Source organism: Cyanistes caeruleus, chromosome 21, assembly GCF_971803275.1.
Source record: "Cyanistes caeruleus chromosome 21, bCyaCae1.hap1.1, whole genome shotgun sequence".
Classification (NCBI taxonomy): Eukaryota; Metazoa; Chordata; class Aves; order Passeriformes; family Paridae; genus Cyanistes; species Cyanistes caeruleus.
In genome coordinates, this window is record NC_141721.1 from 4,681,633 (window position 1) to 4,702,676 (window position 21,044).

Genomic DNA, 21,044 nt, shown 5'->3' on the forward strand with positions numbered 1-21,044 from the left:
AGGAAAGGGACTGTGGCTATGCTCACACCAGCACCGCGGCCCCTCAGGGCCGCCGCTCCGCCCAGCCCGGCCGGGCCCCGCTTCCTTCCGGGCTCGGTCCCGCCCCGGAGGTGCCGCCCGCCCTTCCGCCGGAGCCGAGGGAGGGACCGAGGGAGGGTCCGGGCGACGCCGGGGCCGTGAGGGGCCGCGGCGGCAGCAGCGCAGCGGAGCGGCCGGGCCGGCCCCGCCGCCCGGGACAGCCGGTGAGAGCCGCGGGGTGAGGGACAGCGGGGCCGCCCGGGGTCGGGGACGGCGGGGGCGGCCGTGTCCCCCCGGATATCGCTCGTCCTGAGGGTCGGGGGTCGGTGTCCGCCCCGCCGAGGGGCTTCACACCGGCCCCGCTGCCGCCTTGGGCCTGGGCGAGGGGTCCTGGGCCCCGCGGGGGGCAGCGATCGGGATAAACGCCCGGATAAACACCGGGATAAACACCGGCATGTGTGGAAACTTGGCAAACCGCCTTCCTCCTCCGTGTGCAGCTCCTAAAACTAATTTTTATTAAATGTACATGTATACTTTCATTCGGTGGGTCTATGCCTGTGGTTAACGGGGTGCAGGTGGCACTGACAGCTGTGCCAGTATGTTCCCCCAGCCTGTTTTCCTCATGGGTTCCCTGTGGATCAAGGAGTTTTTGCCTTTTTTTTTGTAAGTATTGCCGCTGTCCGGCTGAGGATTAATGTCCTTTATGCCCAAGCCGGGGGAAGTTTGGAGAACGTTTAAGATGCGGAGCGGTGCGTTCTGAATGCTTTTGTGGGTGTTCGCCCTCCTCCATGTGCAGCTCCTGAAGCTAATTTTGATTATCCATATTTTAGTTAATTCCCTGGGCCTGTGCCTGTAGTTAACAAGGTGCAAGTGTCACTGATGGCTTTACCAATAGTCCCCCACCCCAGCCTGTGTTCCTGATGAGCTCCTTACGGATCAATGAGTTTTTGGCTTTTTTCCTGTAAGTATTGTCCCTGCCTGGCTTCTCACTGCACAGCTGAGGATCAAAGTCCTTTTAAGTCAAGCCAGGCGAAGTTTGGAGAACACTTAAAGATGCTGAGCAGTGCGTTTTGGACGCTGTTGTGGGTGTTTGTCGCTGCTTGTGGCACTGGAGAGTTCTGGTTGCTCCCTTGAAGCAGGGAGTGGCTCAGAGAGGGTGTGAGATACTGAGAGATGAATGATGTGCTTGAATTACCAAAGAAATCCTCTGAGGGGTTGGCTCAGTGCTGCCTGAAATCCTGCTGCTCTGTGGCAGGTGACTGGCTTGACTGAGAAGGCTTTATAGGCAAAATTAAATTGTTTTTTGTGGGGCCCAGTGCTGGGAATTAGCAGCATTTGAACGGTTTGGGGGAAAAGGCTGGCATTGGGGAGGTTGTGATTTAAATCCATGATTGCCTTGCCATACTTTCGTTCTTTGGGCTCATTTGAAACTACTTTTGACGCGAGAAATTCCCCACACCAGGACTTTGGGGACTGCACTGAGCTGGTTTTGGTTTTCCAGTTACCCAGCACTTTTTTGAGACCAATGACCAAACCAGACCAGCGTGGAAGGATGAGGTGTTTTCCAGGAACAGTGCTTTACTCAGGAATTGGATGTGCTGGCTTCTGGACACGGTTACACAAGTGGTTTTTTGCAGCAGGGAGGATTAGGAAGGGAATTGTAGCTCAGTGGAATGTTTTGCTGACCAAGAAAAAGCCCAAAACAACACACAGTAGAAAGGGAGAATAGGCTATAAAGCCAATTATACCAATTCCTAAGACTGCTTTACACAACAAACTGGTTAAAAGCTTGCAGATAGCCCATGATTCTGGTATTTAATTTTGTTCTGTGGTGTTATTTAAGCTAGAACAGCCTTTCTCAGCTCCTTCTCCTTGCTGCATAATCCCCAATTATGCTTGGAGCTTTTTTATTTTTTTCTCATGATTAACCAACTCTGTGTGATCTGAATCTAGACCTAGAAGTTTTGCTTGTGAAGTCATGTAATAATGCTACTTGTAACAAGTCAGGTACAAAGTGTATAAAACATTTTGAAGTTCTCTGAAGTTTTAGGCAACTTAATTTCTATCTGTGTCCAGGTGAGAGTGGTTGGCAGGACATAGTGTGGAGGAGGAGCCTGTTGCTGCTGTTTCTGAAGAGATTTTAGCAGTTTAAGCTAATCTTTTTTTTCTGACCTGAATTCCCAGTCAAGCAGCACAAAGAGTTTTTAGATGTTTCCTGTGATTTCGTTTAAAGCACAGTTGTGGGTCACATGGAGATGGTGAGACACAGCCTGGTCACTGATGTCACGGGGACAAACCAAACCTGTCCCCCCAGGCCTGTGCTGACATTTGAAGGGAAAACACAACTCCAAGCTGAGGAAATTGAGAGCTGGAGCCTTGTGGCCATTGGGATTTTGGAGGTTTAAAGCAGAGGCTTCAATTTCCCCTCCAAATGCCAGGACCCAGCTCTGTGGTTTGTTTGAAGTGGCTGCTCTGATGTTTCTCTTCTTGGGACTATTTTTTAGCAGCCTGCACTCTTTGTCCTACAACTGCTGAAGCTGAAATCCTATAATTGCAAGAAAGATGCGCATTAAAAGTGTGAGAGCTGCAGAGATAACACCAGCTTTTCTTGCCTAATTCCCAACATGTCTAATGGCTTTTGTATTTTCTGTTCCCGAGCCTGAGATCATCTTGCCCCACCCTTTCCTTGGGAGGAAATTAGCTCATGGTTAATTACGCTGCAGCTAATTACATGCCTGAGTGTTTGGGGTTACACCTGAATCACGACTCTTTCAACACGTAGGTTGCTGCTCTTCAGAATTTTGGGGCGTTTGCGTCAGTGGTTCTTTGTAATGAATACATTTTCTATTGGCAAAATATAAAATACACCTTGACTCCATCTTTCTACCCCTCAGTTTTGATGCCTTTTCTAACCTACCTCACAAATCTATTTTTAGTAATTAAAGTTGCTGGCTGCTGTCTTGTTTTGAATTATGATGGAGTATTCAGGCACCAGTAAAATGTGAACCAACAGCAGTTCATGTAAGAATTGTGTGTTTGGAGGCTTCCCTGGTTTTCTTTTTATTTGTATCTGCTGTAAAACTCCATTTCTGGGGATGGCCATTAATGACCAGAGAGCTGCAGTGAGTTCACAGTGAACACTCTTTGGGGCACTTTGATGTTTTTTGAATTAGAAGAATTCAAGTTGTTCATTAAGTGCTAGAGTGACTTTTGAAGAGCTGAATCACATTTGCTTCAGCCCAGTGAAAAAGCTGCTGTAGGTTGTTGCTAATGCCTGGACCAAGACTTTTATTTTTATTTTTTTTTTTGAGAAAACTTAATTTTAGGGAGGGAAGAAAAAAAAACCACAAACCAATAACAAAAAAAACCCCCAAAACATCCCCACAACCCAAACCAAACCTGCCTGTTCCTGATCTGTGTTTTGCTGGTTTTGGACACATTTAATTAAGTTGTTACCAATACTGAACGCATTTATAGAAGTTCAATTATAGAATTAAAGCTACTCCTTTAATGTCCGGGGTTAGTTTGTGGAGTTACTTAAAAACTGCTCTTTACAGCTTGTAATAATTATAAATTGATTTCAATTAGCTCTTACTGAAGGTGTTTATTGATTGACTTAGCAAGAGCCTTTCTGTTCAACTTTGAATATGAGCTTTTCCAGCCAGCTCTCAAAGGTGACCTCAGCAATCCAGGACTAGTAAATAGTTTATGAGCCAGCAGGTATCTCCTCACAATCTGCACTGATAATAAAGGTACAGATCATTTTGCCTGCTCCAAGCAAGGCAGGGAGATGGAAAAGAACCAGAAAAACAAGCTGGAGGTGTTGGAGCCCCTGGTAAATCCCTGCTGCTCCTAAAGCATCTTTCACCCAGCGCTTTTCCCCAAGCCAAAGCTGTGTCTGCAGGCTTTGTGCTGTGAGAATTTCTTGTGTTTCTTGCTGAAAAGAAGCTGTTACATAAGTTTAGGCTTTCATGTGTGCGTTAAATCAGCCCTGGGTGACTGATTTGGGTTGGAGGAACCCTTTTTTTTTCCTACCACATAAAAGCTGGGGATGCATCTGCTCCTTGCTGTGACTGATACCTGATTTTATATATTTAATATGAATTTTCTGGTTATTTTCTAACTTGGTCTGTGTGAAAATGAAAATTTAGTATTTTGCTGTTATTGAGCTACAAAAGGTCCCAAGTCCTGGAGGAATGATTGCTGCTCATTCAGGTTTCCTGCATCTTAACTCTCTCTGTGTTGTCTCCAAGGTGGTTCAAAGTGTGTGACAGGGAAAGTGAAGTGGCTCATAGCCAGAATATTTTGCAGGAAAGTTGGTTTTTGTTCCTGGTGGTGGTAACTGAAACCCTGCAGTGTTTGCAGACATTCTCAGTTTCAGCTTTACAGAGCCACGAAGGGCAGGCAGCTGCTTTCTCCTTCCTGAAAAATACTCTGTGACTCCCCATTTTCTGAAGGGAGAGCTGTGGTTTGTCTCCTTGGATGACAGACTGGACAGGAAAAAAATTTGGGGGTGTGAACAAGGACAAGAAGTCTCTGAGTTGGTATTGCCCTTCTTAAAAGGTGTTTTGCTCTGAATGGATGAATAAAAAGAAAAAGAAATTATGTAAGTGTGGGTAGAGTGAGAAAAGTATGTTGATAGGAAGATGTATTTGAGAGCTTCAGAAGAAACTGCATTTAAGCCAGTAGAAAGCTAATTTTGAATTAAACCACAGTGATTTGGTGGGGTTTTTTTTCATCATAACAAAACTACTGTGAGATGCTCTAAAAATTCTGGAGCTGATCTGATCTGTCATTAGAGACCTTTGATGTGCAGCCCTGCAGATAGATCTGATTTAATATGAATCATAGGCCTCCTTTCCTGTTGATTTCAGTAGAATTTGATAAAATAAAGCTGGACATGCAGATCATGGAGGTTCAAACTGGGAATTGTTGTGGCAGGAAGGCAGGGAGCATTTTGGTGTCCACAGCCAGCAGTGGGACACCTTTCCAGGCTGTGATTATCCCAAATAAATCCCTTGGGAGCCACCCAGGGTGTGTGAGGTGCTCTTTAAAAATCATAAAAAAAGAGTTGGGAGATTTCCATTTTTCCATTTCAGCAGAGAACAGGAGACCAGAAGCTTTTGCTTGCAAATAAGTAACATTAAATAAAGGCATTTTATAAATTAATAACTAAGTTTAAGAGCCCATTCTTTTTCTAAACTCTTCAAAGGGGTGTTGCCAATTAACACAGCTATTAAGGTGTGATGGGGTCTGGTCCTGGCACAGAAATGATCAAAAGAAGGTTCTGTCTCGTGGTGTTTGTGAGGTGTCATTCTTGCCTTCCCTGAAGAGATTCCCAGCAGAGCCTTTTGAAACGCTCACTAAGCAAAGCAGTGGATGAATATATTTTAAATTACATTAAATGTTGCTCCTGGGAGGGAGATGTGGTGATGCAATAGGATGTTTGGTGCAAAGCACCTCTCCAAATCGTAGTTAATGTTATTTATGATCCTCTGGTCTTTTATTGTACTTCTGGATTCTATTTATTTATTTTTTTTATTGTGGAAGTTTGTTACCTTCCTTATGTTCTCAGTGGGCAGGTTGTGTAAAGGTGTTTGGAGTTGCCTGCTCTCCAAACTCCAGAAAAACAACAAATTTAGGGTTTTTATTTGAATTATGTTAGAAGTGAGCGTTGAGCATGCCATGCATTCAGGGCAGGAGTGAAAATAAGAGCTCTGACCATGCAAAATGTGAGGTGTGACTGTGCAAACACTCTGAGGAGGTGATTGTTGAATAAGGAGTGATCACCTTTAGCTGGAGTGGGAGGGAGAGGGGGGAAAAAAGCATTTCAGACACTCAACAGCACCAAAAAAATATTTTTATTATGTAATATTATAATGTAAGCAGTGATTTACTTGCCAAAAATTAATATATGAGGGTTTTCTCACATTCATTTTATCAAAACCCGAGTTGTTCTCTTTATTAAAACATTAATGCCGACCTGCAGAAATCATCTGGGAAACTTTTTTTTTTTTGCAAGGGCGTTTTCTGCGTGAAGGGAGGCGAAAGTCTCAGCTTTGTGTGCAGCATGTGACTCCTTGCTGTGCATCAGGGTGACTCCTGTGTCCCCACAGCGGGGCTGGTGGCACTGCCAGCACTCGGACAGAGGGCAGGGCTCTTGACTTTGCAGCTCTTTGCAGCCCTGCTTTGCTCCCTCTGGGCAAAACTGCTGAGCAGAACTTTATTTTTAGTTGAATGTACACACACAGGGTGCCAGAGGGATTGGTGGCACAAAGGGGATTTTTGTGCCTCTCTGGAGCAGTGGAAGTGCCCAAGTGGCAGAGAAACTGTGCTGTGGTTTCAGGTGTTGGGGTGGGAGAGAAGCAGGGTCAGGTATTTCATTCTACTCCTTTAATTTTCAAATTAGAGTCTGGAATGTGGTGCTTTTGAATGAGAGCAGACACCTGAATTCTTGGAATTATTGCAGTTCAGAGTAGTTACTCTGTTCTGTTATAGGGTTTTGTTTCCTCTGGTGACAGAGATCCCTGTAAAATTTCCGGGAAATTTGTGATATGAGAATGTTTTTACTTACTGTGTTTTTGTAGTTTACACAGAAAACATTGAAGAATCAGGTTTGCATTAATGGCAATTAAACATTTGATGAATATTTATAGCATTTTTTTCTAAAACAGGCACCAGCAGTAGAGGTCTCTGGCCAAAATGCTGCTGCAGCTTCTGCTTTTGGGAAGTGGTCATGAAACTGAATCAGTGAAGAGTTTCAGCTTTTGCTTCCCCTTTCTTTTCAGAATTGTTGCTCAAGGACGTGAGTGACGCTCTGGGAATGGCCTGAGTGTGCAAATCCTGTCAAAATGCAATTCCTGCCCAGGCTGTGCAGCTGACACACACTGAAAGTTTAATTTCTGAGCTCTGAGGTGTTGGCAGCCAGGGGCTCCCACACAGACCTTCCTTGAGAAGTCAGGAGATGAAACCAAAAATTGTTGTGAAAGCAACTTATTTGTGTTTTTCAGTTATTTCTGCATATGTGAATGAAATAAAGCTCTCAAATATTTAAAATACAGGGGTTTTCCCCCCATTTTTCTCTGCAGCAGCACAATATTGGCTGTCAGACGTCTCAGTATTCAAAAGAATTCAGCTGCTCTCTCATCTATAAAAATGAGAACATGCAGCAATAAATTATGTCATTAAGAAATTGATTCCCTTAATATGCATGTCTCTACAATGAAACTATTTTTAGGTTATTTTTAGAAACTCTATTTCTTTCAAAAATAGAAAAGTGGAAGAAATCTTAACACTTACATAGATAAGATGGAATATTTAATTTGTTCCCCCTTCAGAAAAAATAATGTGTTTCCTGTTACTTTGCTTAAAATAACTTGATTAGATTAATGGGAAATGTTAAACATTATCAGTATTTTTAAATGGATAATTGAGCTTGGAACAAAAGAGCTGGAACTTCCTGTAGTAGAAAACTCTCAGTGATATTTGTGCATATTCCATCTTTTGCTGGATGATCCAGAGAAGAGTTTGGGGTGGAATTCCAGGGGAAAAGATGATAACTCTGATTTAGTTACTGATGTTCTTCAGATTGAGAAAATCCCTTTTCCTCTTGCTTTCCATACGTGGCACCTCTGGAATGGCAGGAAGGGAAAAGGGGCTGGATTTACTGGCCAAAACCTTGCTGTGCTACTTCTACTGTCAATGTTTGACAATACTGCAATCCAAATGTCAATATTTTAATGTGCACACCTTAACCTTGCTGGTGCAGATACTCCTGTGCTGTTTTCTCCTAAAATCACTCCAGCATTTCCCATTAGTAGCAGGGAGCTGGAATGTGGGATGGTTTCTGTCAGGAAAGGAAGAGGAGGCTGGATGTTCCAAGACAGGCTTGGCAGGGTGCTGGTGTGGGCAGGAGAATCTTTTTGTTGCAGTCACTGAATATAAACCCCCCAGAGCTGTGCTGTGTTTAACTCTGGCAGGACTTGCAGGAGATGGGGATGTGCCTTGGCCATGTGTGGATGTGCCCAGCTGGGTCAGCTGTGATTCCTCACTGGGCCCTGAAGACACTTTTGGAGGGCAAAGATCCCTAAACCCTCACCAGCGTGGTTCTGTGCAGGCACAGTCTCAGATCACAATATATTCTATGTGCTTTGTTGGTTTTTGGAACTTTATTTCTTTTTTTTTTCCCCATTGCTTTGTGCCTCTGGCTGTCAGAACAAGGTGAGAGCAGAGCCTTGAGTTTTTGTCCCCTGGCTGTGGGACTGTCACTGCAAAGATGTGCCTTGGCAATTTGTCCCCTGGCTGTGGGACTGTCACTGCTGCCCTGGGGCTCTTTCTGGAGCTGTGTGGGGGACACAGCCCTGCAGAGATGTGCTCATGCTGCCCCTGGCTTTGGGGCTCCTGGTTATGTAACTGTGCCCTTCCTCTCGTGGCATTCATTTTGTTGCTATGGAGCTGTTAAATAATTCAGGCAGGTGACTCCTTTCCAAAGGCAAACCCTCAGAAGAAATGATTTCTAGCAGGCTGCTGCCACGCTCGTGTTTTTAACCCTTCTCCTCTTCCACCAGGAGGAAAATGAACCTGAAATCGGAGCGCAGAGGAATCCACGTGGATCAGTCGGAGCTGCTGTGCAAGAAGGGCTGTGGTTACTATGGCAATCCTGCTTGGCAGGGATTTTGCTCCAAGTGCTGGAGGGAGGAATACCACAAGGCAAGGCAGAAGCAGATTCAAGAGGATTGGGAGCTGGCAGAGCGGTAAAGAACCTTCTTTCTTCCTCCAGGGTGACTCCACCAAATTCTGTTCCTGCCTCCTGTTTCCTAGTCCTGTTTGCTCTGGCTCAGGTTCATCACAAATTCCCCAATTTGACCTTTCCAGCAGGAATTCAAACCTTCCTTTTGACACAAAGATGAATATTTATGACGTTCTAGTATAAGAGGTGAAAAGACAATCTGGGAAGGAACAAATGTAAACAGAGCCCAACCTCCCAATGAATACTTCGACCTAATTTGCATATGCAAATCTGTATTTCTGTCTAGCGGTTAGAAGGGTTAAAGGGACAATTTTGATTAAAATACCCTCTGGAGATGGCAATTATTTTCTTGGGTATAGGCAGCACCATGATTTTGCATTCCAGTTGCTGATTAAAAACTGGTTTTAGTCTTGTCTGTGGTCATTGTTTTCAACTGCAGACTCAAGCCCAAGAACATCAAAGCTTTAGCTTTGCTAATTTAGTTAATTGTCTGATCACTTATTTTCTGCAAACCAATTTCATTTTCCTCCTGTGATAAATGCTTGACCCTGAAAATGGAAGATGTGTTTTCAGAGGTCACATCATTGTTTTCCTCTGCCATAAATGTCTTCAGCAGTTAATAAAAACTTTATTATTAGGGCAGATAGTTATGCTGCCAGTCTTGGATCATCTCTAAAACAAAGTGGGGTATTTTAAGAATTTTCAATGAGTAGCTGGGAGATGCTAAATGCACAGATAAGCTGTGATTGTTTGTTGCAGTGAACAGACAGGCTTGTCAGCACTGATAAGATACAATTCTTGCCTCAAGAGATTGCAGATCCCAGACTATTTATGGTCCGTCCTGAGCTGGAGGGATGTTTAAAGACAATTGCTCAGCCTCCCAGCATCTTGAAGGGAGATAGAATGTAGCCTGTTTGAATACTCCTACATAGGAGAAAAGATTGCAGGATTGGTGAGTTTGCCCTCCTCTACCTTAGATTAAAAACTTGGCCTTTCAAAGTTTGCCTCATCCATTCAAGCAGATATTTATTACCAAAGCAGATTGTGACAACAATGATCTCTTTCCCAAAGTACTCCTGAGATTGGGACACAGTATTTTGCTTTTGTAAGATGGGAAATGACTGCCTGAGGTAACAGGCTGGGGAACTCTGTGTGAGGCAGGGGGGAAGGCAATGAATCTGCTGCTGGAAACCCTCCCCTGTGCCTTTAGAGATTTCAGTGTGACACAAGGGGAAGGTGACCATGGTTAAACCTCAGTCTTCTCCCTTATGACCTCACTATTTAACCCTGAGCTTTCCCTCACTGCAGCAGGGAAGGGGTGGGTGTCCTGTAGTGAAGGGAGATAAGCAGCAGGAATAATTAACATGTCAAATGAGTGATTAGTGATTGCACAGGAAATCAGCTCCTTTGTCTTGTTTCTAAGCCCTTAAATCAAACCTGTGTTTCTCTAACTCCAGGCTCCAGCGAGAGGAGGAAGAAGCCTATGCCAGCAGCCAGAGCACCCAAGGGGCACAGTCCCTGACCTTCTCCAAGTTTGAGGAGAAGAAAACCAATGAGAAAACAAGAAAGGTCACTACTGTGAAGAAGTTCTTCACTGCTTCCTCCAGAGCAGGAGCTAAGAAGGGTAACTCCCCTTTGCTTTTCATGCTTCTGTACATTTTAAAACGAAAAGCTTTTGGCAGATGTGTTGTTCTAAAAGGCAGATTAATGCTCTGTGCTTTGACTTTGAAAAGTCGGAATAGTGATGCTTCTGGAGAGTGATTGTTACTGAAAACACAGAAAAATGTGAGTGATGCCAAACAGTCTTAAATGGAGCAGTGCCCTGCTAAACCTGTGTTTGTGTGTGATTATACAGGAGGTCTTCCACTAAACAGCATAAATGTGTTCCTGGTGGTGGCACTGCACTGCTGAGGGGAAGTTCCTTGTTCCTCTGGCACACATTCCAATGAAATTCCTGAGTCAGCCATGGTGTCACACCAGGATTTAGGGCTGGAAGGGGAATTCCTCCTGGACAGAGCAACAGAGAAGGTGCTGGCTGTCAGTCACCTCGACAAGCTGCTGTGTCTGAGTGTGATAGAAACCCTGAGACAAAATATCAGCTGATGCTGCCAGAGTGCCTCACTTTGACAGGAAGAAATGGGATGTGTGAGCTGGGTGCCTTGAGCTGCACATAAATGTGAGGCTGGCAGTGTTTGTGTGGGCTGGGAATATCAAGTTTGTGGCTGGCTGGCTGTTTGTTCTACAGAATGTGTTACAAGCAGGAGTGATGAATGGCACTGCTGGCTTTGCATAGCAATAGCTCACACAGGCGAAAGCTGGGAAATGCTGGGCTGTGGAGGAGGAATTCCAGAAGGAAAAGCAACATTAATCTGTCTTAACCTTAGAGACCATTCCCTAATTTGAAATTCAGCATTTTTCTGATTAGAGTTGTCCTGGTGCATGGCAGCAGCTGGCTACATGAGGCATTCATTCACCTGTGGTTTTGTTTTTTTAATGTTCATTTTTCTCACTTCCCATCTTTTCTTTTTTTATCCCTTCACCACCTGTTCTGCCACGCTCCCACTCTTGGTGCCCTGCTTGCTTTGGCCTTTTTATTTCAGCAGCTCAAGAGAAAACCCCTAAACAAGGACAGCTTGGGAGGGAGAGAAATGCTGATAACATTCTCAGGGATTTGAAGGAGATTTTTACTCCCTCCTGGGAACTGGCTTCCCCTTCTGAAGGTAATGCAGCACAGCCTGGGCGAGCTGTCTGCCTGGTTTTAGTAAGCTTGGCTCTTAGTTGGGCTTTGCTAAACACAAACTAGGGTTGTGCCAGTTGTAACTTCGCTCTTCAGCATGAAGATGGCAAAACAAACAGGTCCAGCATCCTGAGGTTGAATCTCTCAACCAATTCTTTGCTTTTTAGTAGGGAGTCATAGGAGTAAAGCTGAATCTTCATTGAGCTCCACCTTAGAATTAGGATAAAAAACCCCCAAATTTTTGTAAGAATTAGCCAAATCTTGTGCTGCTTTGTATTTTTATAAAAAAAAAAAAAATCCAAGTTGCTGTTACAAACCTGATTATTATGAGTTGAAACTATTGAAGCTGGCATTTCAAGAACTTTGGCATTTTCAAAATGTCTCCAGATGTTTGTTAAATAAACCAAGAAGAAAATTTCCCATCAAGAGGAGACACTGGTTTAATTTAAACCAAAAGGTACACCAAGCCCCTTGATGCAAACAGCTTTAAGAGCTCATCCTCCATTATTTGTTTGCAATCCTGGCTTGTTCTGCTGGCAAAAGAAACATTCAGATGTTTATTAAATTGCAGGAAGGTGATGAAGGGCTGTGTGTAACAGAGCTGGTGACAAACCCTGTTTCACATTCCGTGCTTGGACTGGGCTCCATGGCCATGGCACAACCATAGTGAATCCCTGGAGTGCTCCTGTTCTGCTGTGACAAGTGGCTTTCCTGTAGAAAGATTTAATTATTAATTATGTTTATTCTTTGCAAAGCCGATCCTTCCTTAACTCTTCCCATGCTCGCTCCTGGCATTTTGGCATTTTCCTTTGCTGGGCTCTCTTTAACTTGTTGGAATTTCTTGGCTGTAATCAGCTTCTTTTTAGTTAGACTGAATTTTTTGAGAACATAGGACAAATTTGAGGATTTTTTGTTGCTGGAAGTTCATTTGTTCCTGCAGTCCTTGGTAATCAGTACAGATTAATTTTCCTTAAGTCAGGGTTTCAGCTCTGAGATTAGTGAAGCTGCAACTACCAGTGTAACTCAAGTGTAATTCTTGGTGTAACTCATTAAAAGGCAGTTCATTCTAATTAACATTCACTTTTTAATACTTAATTTTAATCTGCCTCAGTTGACTACATCTCTCTAGTAACTAAACAAAAATCCAGTTTGAATTTGTAACTGAAAAAGTAATATTCACATTCCTTAAGGTCAAATAGTAAAATAAGGCTTGTTATTTTTATAAAAATGAGTGAACTCATTGTTGAAGTAAGTAAATAAACCTTCAGCTGTACTGTGAAATGAGATCAGGGATTAATCCTGGAAGAAATACCTGATAATTCTGCTCTTTGTTTATTATTTCCAAATAAGCTTTCTGCTTCTCTGATGTTAAATGTGACAAATTTCATAAAGGCCACCCTTCAGCTGGAATCCTGTGTAGGATTTGGGATCCATGCAGTGAATCTTAGGTATAAAGGCAATGGAAGGAAATCCCCTCTGGAAAAGTGTCCTTGAGTAACTAGCAAGGAGTTAAATTTGCACTATCTCAATTGCTTCAATTGAAGTTTAAATATTTGCAAAACCTGTTATTGTTCTGGGCACTGAAACGCCAGAGGTGCTCTGATGGTGCCTGACCAAGTTTTTCCCTGTGCTGAAGTGTGGAGCTTTGGTCAGAGGAGCAGAGTTTGGTATTCACTGGGTGACACAATTTAGGATTTTCTGTAGTACTGAATCTCTTTAAAAACAAATAACAACCAGAAAAACCCCACTAAGCTCTCTCCAATCCAAATTAAACCAATTTAAACATATTAATCCCATTTCTTTCTTTTTCCTTTGGAGTTCTGCATGCTTGTTGAAAGCAGGATTTCTGTGCATGTGAAGTGTTTTCAGGTTGAAAGCCGTGTTTGTGTCGTGCTGACCATGAATATTTTCATGTTTTCTGTCTCTCTGCTGCTTGCCTCTCACCACGTTCATTTCCACCACCTCTATTCAATCCCTCCATTTCCAACAGCGTTGGCTGGCAAGCTGAAAGGTGGGTGAAGGTATTGGAGCAGCACAATTAACTTGGAACTTGGAAAATGAGATGTTTTTGTGGGAAAACCCCCCATGGATGCAGCTCTGTCAACTTGAAGTGCATGTTCCTTGAGCAGAACTGCCCTGAGCTGCTTGGGAGGTGTTGGTGTATGGAGTGTGGAGGTCATTGAGAGTGGGAAAACCGCCCCATTATCTTTAGGAACCTTCAGATTCCCAGCTGGAAACCTTAAATGGGATGTCTGACCTGGGAGTGAATGTAAAACCCAAAAGCAACCCTGTGTTGCAGTCACTTCTAATATAAAAAGGTCATTAGTGTAAACGGGGGTGTGGATCTCAATGTTCCACTTCAGTGGGATACTCAGTTTTCCTGGAGATGTGTTTAATAATTATTGCTGTATTTAATAATATCCTGCATTTCCCTGGCAAAGCTTGAGAAATAAATGACCAATTGTCTGCACAGCTGCAGAGAAAAAAAAAATAACTCAAAATGATAAAACCATTTGGAAATTATCCATCAGTGTAGAAAGCTGATGTGCTGTGCCCTGAATTTTGCTAGCAGAAATCCAGGAGGCCAAGGCTCCCAGCCCTTCCATCCACAGGCAGGCCAGCATCGAGACAGACCGAGTGTCCAAGGAGTTCATAGAATTCATCAGGACATACCAGAAGCCTGGCCAGGATATCTACAAGCAATGCAAACTCTTTTTGGACACCATGAGTCACAAAAGGGTGAGCTCTGAATGCCTCTTGTCTCAATAAAATGGGGGAACTGGGGAGAGAGGGAGGAAATGCTGCACTTCTTCCAGCAGGTTGGATTTTCTGGAGTGGGGCAGGAGCCTTCAGATGATTGGATTAATCAAATTAAGATCTAGGTGCCTTTTTTTTTTGGTTGAGACCATGCTTCTAACCCCAAGCATGCCAGATAAAGTAGTCCTGACTAAATCCCACATGAATTAATCCGTTCAGCAATATTTTACATTAATATGACTTGTGGAAATTATATGAGATACCACCTGGTGAGTTTTTAGATATCACATAGTGGTTTGGGTTGGAAGGGAATTAGAGATCATCTGGTTCCATGGGCAGGGACACCTTCCACAGTCCCAGGTTGCTCCAAACCCCATCCAGCCTGGCCTTGGACACATCCAGGGATGAGACAACTTAAGCCTAAAAACTTCTAAAGATAATTCAGTACCAACCCACCCCTCTCCTTTTATTGGGGAAGGGGAAATTGACTGTGCTGCTTTTTTTAAATAAGAAATAAGTGTTATGTCTTCATTTTCCATTAAAAAAAAATAAAAATCAATGTTCTTGAAATATTAATCAGTCTGTGGTGCCACCTATGGTTGGAATGAGTCAGAATTCAGCACAACTTTTTTTTCCCCCCTCCTTCTTCTCCCTTTCCTATTTAGTTCCTCAAATTATCTCCTCTCGAGTTCTCATGGAATCTTACATTCCCTCTACTTTGAAATCTTCTTGAACTTTTATTTCTTTTCTTTTAGATCTGTTCATTCTGAGCACAGAGTTTGTGAGAAGAGCGTGGGTTTATTTTTGGCTTCGAGCACTGAAGGTGCTCTCATTTCCTATTTCAGCCTTCTCAAAACATGGGATTTTTTACTACACACAAACCAGGCCTAAAATCCAGTCTCAGAAAGAGCTGGGACTTGTGTTCAGGAAAATGTCCAAGTTTTTTGCTTTAGAGAATTCAGAAATCAAATTCTCCCCACACTTTTTAAAATAATGAGTAATTATTAAAGTAATATAATTAATTTATTTTTTTATTTTATTATTAATTTTTTGTTTCATTTAATGATTAAAATTGCCTCAATTAAGTTAATTTTAAACCTTCAAACCTCTGTTATGTTCTTCAGGAGCTCGGTTAGCAAAAGCCATTGTTGTTTTCACCAATATCACTGTGAATATATTTCACAGTAACTTTATCATCAGAAATGTCTGCTGCAGAGATATTCCTTCAAATAATTGATCTTTTTGGGGCTTTTATAGACTATAAATTGTCTTTTAAAAAATCAGAGGTTAAATAGGGACAAACATGTTGCTTAGTCCGAGTTATTTTGTCAGTGTTCCTCAGGGGAAAAAGCCATTGCACCTGTGCTAATACCCATTTATTCAGTAAATCAGCACAAATCTTTCACACATTAAAGAGCCAGTGTTGGCTTCTCCTATTTTTAAATAAAATTGAGCCACTATAAACACGTCTGATGACACCTCTGCATTCTCAGACTGTTACTGCAGCTGGACACTTCTTAAACCAAAACAAAACATGAGGTGTTGCTGGCAGCTCTTCACACTTAATCCTTGTTCTCTTGCAGGATTTAAGCATTGAGGAGCAATCTGAATGTGCCCAGGACTTCTACCAAAACATAGCAGACAGGTTGCAGACACGTTGGAAAGGTACCAAGTTCTTCTTTTTCATCTTCTCCTTTTCCAAAAGCAGTGATGTGAAACTAAAGCCTCCTGAATTTTCCGTTAAAGCAAAGCATTCCCAGCTTTTAGAAATGCTGGGAACAGGTTCTGGTACCAGAATTAGAATTGTTCCCTCTAGGAAATTTTGCTGTCTAAATATTTGTTTTTGCAGCTTTCTTTTAAACTCTCAGTGGAGTTCTGCCCATTTTATTTTTACTTCCCATCATATCCATTTATGAACTCGGGTTGGCTTGAATGAGTAATATTAATTTGATGATATTGGGATTAAATCTTCCAAAGAGCCCTGGAATATTTCATTTGTGGGATTTGTCCCTTTCAGTGCCCCCTGAAAAAGTGGAGAAGGCAATGGATGAGGTTGAGAAATACATCATGACTCGACAGTATAAATATGTTTTTTGCCCTGAGACAACTGATGATGAGAAGAAAGACCTTGCTGTTCAAAAAAGGATCAGGTAAGGCTCGAAAGGAAAAATAATTGAGTAATCCCAAATTCTCTAAATGAGCTCTGAATCAACCATGTTAAAAAAACCTCGTGCTGTGCACAGAAAAATGGCTTGTTAAGTGTTCAGATCATTTTATTTAAAAGACAGAATGAATTAATAGGTGGGATAAGGACAACCACTAGACTGAGAAAATTTGCTTTTGTTAAATCACAGCCAAAAAATTTTTTAAAATATGTAAGTACTTTCTCTGAAAATAAATTACTTCAGTGGAATAAACTGATTTATGGCTGGAATAATGCCTGGATCACACAAAGCATTCCTTGTGCCCTGAGTTCAGGAAACAGCTGGTTTCAAACACCTGGATGGCACTGAAGAGTTTAACCCTTTGTTTCCTGTCCCAGGGCTTTGCACTGGGTGACTCCCCAGATGCTGTGTGTTCCTGTCAGCGAGGAAATCCCAGAAGTCTCTGACATGGTTGTAAAGGCAATTACAGGTTTGTGAGTGATGAATTCTATATTTACAGCTTTGAATTTCATCTCTCTTGCTTATTGAGGTTATTTTTGCTGTCATCAGGGGGGCTTCAGGCTGTTAAATATGCAGGAATCTTTGTGGGTTTGGGATTTCGTCTGGAGCAGGGATAATTTTCCACACTGAGGTGCTTAGGCTTGTCTGATCTACTTGAAACACTTCCCCACAGACAGAAATGATGCAATATCAAAATTACCCAGCAAATCCTGCTTATTCAGTGCCTGATGAATACAATTTGAATGATTTTTTTTCTATTTTTCCCCTCCCAGATATCATTGAGATGGACTCCAAGCGCGTCCCTCGGGATAAACTGGCCTGCATCACCAAATGCAGCAAGCACATCTTCAATGCCATCAAAATCACCAAGAATGAGCCAGCCTCTGCTGATGATTTCCTGCCCACCCTGATTTACATTGTGCTGAAGGGGAACCCCCCTCGCCTGCAGTCCAACATCCAGTACATCACTCGCTTCTGCAACCCCAGCAGGCTGATGACTGGGGAGGATGGATATTATTTCACCAACCTGGTGAGTGCAGGAGGAGGGGTGGGGTTGGTCAGCAAGGTTTGGCTTTTTTTTTTGGAGGTAGGAATTGCCAGCAAAGCGGAACATAAATTAAAATTAATCTTCAAGCAGTGGTTGAGGTTACTTAGAGCACAGACAGTTTTATCCCCTCTCTCTTTCCTCTCTGCTGTCCAAACCAGAGCTTTGTTTTCTTATTTTATAGCTTAAAACCCTTGGTTTGCAAAGTCTCATGCTAAGACTTGGGTGTATTTTTATCCTGCAAGGTCAGGACTTTCTGTTCCTCAAGCCCTGAGTTTGGGCTGTGCAGATGTTCCAGATGCAAAGTCCCCTCCTCGAGCCCAGGGGAGTTTCTTGAAGGCCCTGCAGAATTAGGCCATTTGTGTGTGGAGGTAAACAGGTTTTTTACAGCTCCTCCAAGAGGCATTTCTTGGTGTGCTCTGCATTTTATCATAAAGAATCCTGGAGGGAAATTACAGAGTTGGATGAAATGCTTGGAATGTTAAAAGTTTATTTCAGTAGGAGCAGAGCATCCACCAAGTGAGCTGGGCTTTTGACATTCCTTCCTTTAGGAAGTTAATTAATCTGCAGATCAGATCTTTGCTGATCAGATAATTAAATATTAATATGCTGCTCCTGTCTCCTTGGCATGTTCCTGCTGCTCCCTCACCTCTCAAACACAGAGACCCTGAGGTCTGGAATGTACCTTGGCAGCTCAATTTTTGATTTCTTCAAACTTTTAGGGAGAGGAAAGAGTTGTATGAGGTGTCTGATAAAATTAACTTCTGGAAAAGCTCATTTAGGGCATAAAAAAAAAAATATTAAGAAATCAGTTTCTGGTGTAAGAAGAGGGTAAGGAATAGAAAATGGACACTGTCCAGTCTGTGGTAATTCCATTCTTGCAGTGATGCTCTCTCTGTTTTGTTTGCAGTGCTGTGCTGTGGCCTTCATTGAAAAACTGGATGCTCAGTCTTTAAATCTGAGCCAGGAAGATTTTGATCGTTTCATGACGGGCCAGACCTCCCCAAAAAAGCAGGAATCTGACAGTTTCTCCCCTGATGTGTGCCTGGGGGTGAAGCAAATGTGCAAAAGCTTAGACCTCCTCTCTCAGTTGAATGAGAGACAGGAAAGAATTGTCAGTGAAGCCAAGAAGCTGGAGAAAGACCTCATCGATTGGACTGATGGGATCACCAAGGAGGTGGAAGATATTGTGGAGAAATATCCCTTAGAAATAAAACCAAAAAGTCAAGCCTTAGCAGCCATTGACTCTGAAAACGTGGAGAATGACAAGCTGCCCCCACCACTGCAGCCTCAGGTTTATGCAGGATAATTATCCTCAGCTAGTTGGGAGGGGAAGGAAATTTAAGGCTTAAAAAAAACAAAAAGAGCTTAAATCAGTACATTTTTAAAGGTAATTTTGGGTTTTTTTGGTTTTTTTTTCTTGGTTAAGTGTAATGAATTGTATTTATTTTAGTCCAGTAGATTTCTATTAGGCTTTGGTGGGTTTTTTGAACTGAATTTCGATTTTCTACACAAACTGGTGTAATTTTTAAGCAACACTAGTCCATCGACATCTCTCCTGAAAGCTTCCTTCTAAGCATGCACTTAATTGTTTTTAATAATTAGTTTAACTTGAAGCCAAGTTCCAGCAGGAAAAAAAGGTACCAATGTTTAGTCTGAACTTATTCTGTAGCTGTAAAGATGAACTATATATTGTAAAATATGTAAAATTGTAAATAGATTTCAAATCTAATGTCCCAACCGTGCATGAGCTCGTGTGTGAGTGAAAATGATCTCAGAATATTCATTTTAGCACCTTTCACTTCCATCATGTTGCAGTAAAAAGGCAAAAAAAAAACCTGTTGGGGTTTGGATAACCTGGAGGGGAGAACTGAGGAATGACAGAGGATGTTGTTGGAGTGATTTGCAAACTTGAAAAATCATCTTAATCTGCTTTGTTAAAAAAATAATTACTTAAAGGATGCCATTTCTTCATTTAAATGCTCTGTCAGAACACCTGCTAGCCTTGAGTGGTGCACAAAAATGCTGATTTTACTGCTTTGGAGGGGAATGTGGGGCCAGAAATCAGAAATATTTCAGGAATAGAAGAATTATTTGTATTAAAAACTGCATAATATGAAACAAAAAAAGGGGGACGGGAAAGAGACCATGAAAGAGTTGCTCCAGAAGTGTCTCTCTCTCCTGGTCACTTCCATCAGTAGGATAAATTTTGGTTGCTTTTTTGACAATCCTGGGAAATAAATAAATTCATACAATTCGAGGTTGCTTTTCAGAAGGAGCAGGAGCAGAAAAATGCACTTTATTTCTGTGAAACATCAACGTTCTGCTCTTCAGTGACCCCCTTAGCACCTTGAACAGCGAGCTAAAAACGACTTTGTGTCACTAAAAGTCACAAAAATTCAGATCGGGGTGAAAGAAGAGCTCACCCCACAAAAAGCAGCCTCTTAAAACAGAACTTTGAAACTCTTTCCGTGTCATTTGAAATCTCTTCCAGCTCCATCCAGCCCTGGCTCCTTCGTGCACCCGAGATCTCAAACACGAAGCTCAGCTGGAGCTGCTTTTAAGCGATGTTTAATTCTTGCCATCGAGGAGGAGAGCACCTACCTCTTGATTCATTCCCACTTCATTAAAGCACTGCTCCTATTAAATTTGCACTGCAATAACTTCAGACCACGACTGTGATTTCTCCCTTTTCTGGCAGTTTTTAGCCTTTTTATGAACTATGCACCACCCCTGGTGTTCCATGGAAGCAGCTGCAGCGCTGGTATGCTCACCAAAATTAAAAAAAAAAAAAAAAAAAATCAAATTATTCCTCGTGTCACCAGGCCCAAATCGCTTCCCTAAATACTCCTGGGATTTATTCAGTTTATTTAGGTGCTAATTCTGATATCCAGGGCCACAGGTTTGTCCGGAGGAGGGGTGGGGGGGAAGCAAACTTGCAGCTATTGTGTAAATGAGCTTGTTGAAATAAAAGTTCTGCCCTCGTTAAAGAGTCCCTCAAACACTCCTCACCTTTTGTTATTCTGTTAATGATTGATAGCGAGATAATCGTGGCCACTTCTGCATTCTGTGAGACAATTCACAAGTACCCTTCAAGTGCTGGGCTGGGTAACAATGTTTATTTTTATTTGCTTTGCAGAAAACTCATTGGGGTGATGAAGCACTTCAGAACGCTTTTTTAACTAAATGTTTATTTTTCATGGGCCACCCTTGTAATCGAGCCGCTAAAACTGGGGGTGTTTTGAGGCAATTTATCAGGAAAAGTGGATTTTCACACCCTCCCTGGAGTAATCCCTGAGCGCAGAGGAGCTCACAGAGTTTGGGTGAGGCTGCAAAAAAAAAAATAGCGAACCACCAACTTTAATGGAAATATCGTCCCTTAAAGTGATTTAAAATATGGGTGTTGTGCTGTGCCAGCCAGAGTGTCAGAAATGGACTTTATTTATCCCGCTCTTAGCTCAGGCTGCAGCTCCTCGCATTGGATCTTATATTGCAAAACAATTAATTAACTCCTGCGTTAATTTCCTTTGGTAAGGAGGATATTTTACAGGAAGTGGAGTCATTAATTGTGAC

General features: G+C 42.4%; 1 protein-coding gene across 15 annotated transcripts; it reads left to right on the plus strand.

The window, feature by feature from the left end:
* The first annotated feature begins 135 nt into the window (after positions 1–135).
* Positions 136–20,139, plus strand: RABGEF1 (RAB guanine nucleotide exchange factor 1). 15 transcript variants are annotated; one of them, XM_086859608.1, is made up of 11 exons: positions 136–242; positions 8,586–8,771; positions 10,225–10,391; positions 11,368–11,487; positions 13,495–13,515; positions 14,074–14,243; positions 15,845–15,926; positions 16,279–16,411; positions 16,804–16,895; positions 17,200–17,456; positions 18,382–20,139. In XM_086859608.1, the coding sequence occupies exons 2-11, from the start codon at positions 8,593–8,595 to the stop codon at positions 18,778–18,780; spliced, it is 1,620 nt and encodes a 539-aa protein (XP_086715734.1). In that variant the 5' UTR covers positions 136–242; positions 8,586–8,592; the 3' UTR covers positions 18,781–20,139. The 15 variants fall into 15 exon arrangements, 13 of the variants coding, with proteins under 13 accessions (XP_086715734.1, XP_086715741.1, XP_086715742.1 ...); XM_086859607.1 differs by lacking the exon at positions 136–242 and adding an exon at positions 254–681; XR_015278536.1 differs by lacking the exons at positions 11,368–11,487; positions 13,495–13,515 and having other exon boundaries at positions 18,382–18,861; positions 19,966–20,139.
* Positions 20,140–21,044: the final 905 nt, after the last annotated feature.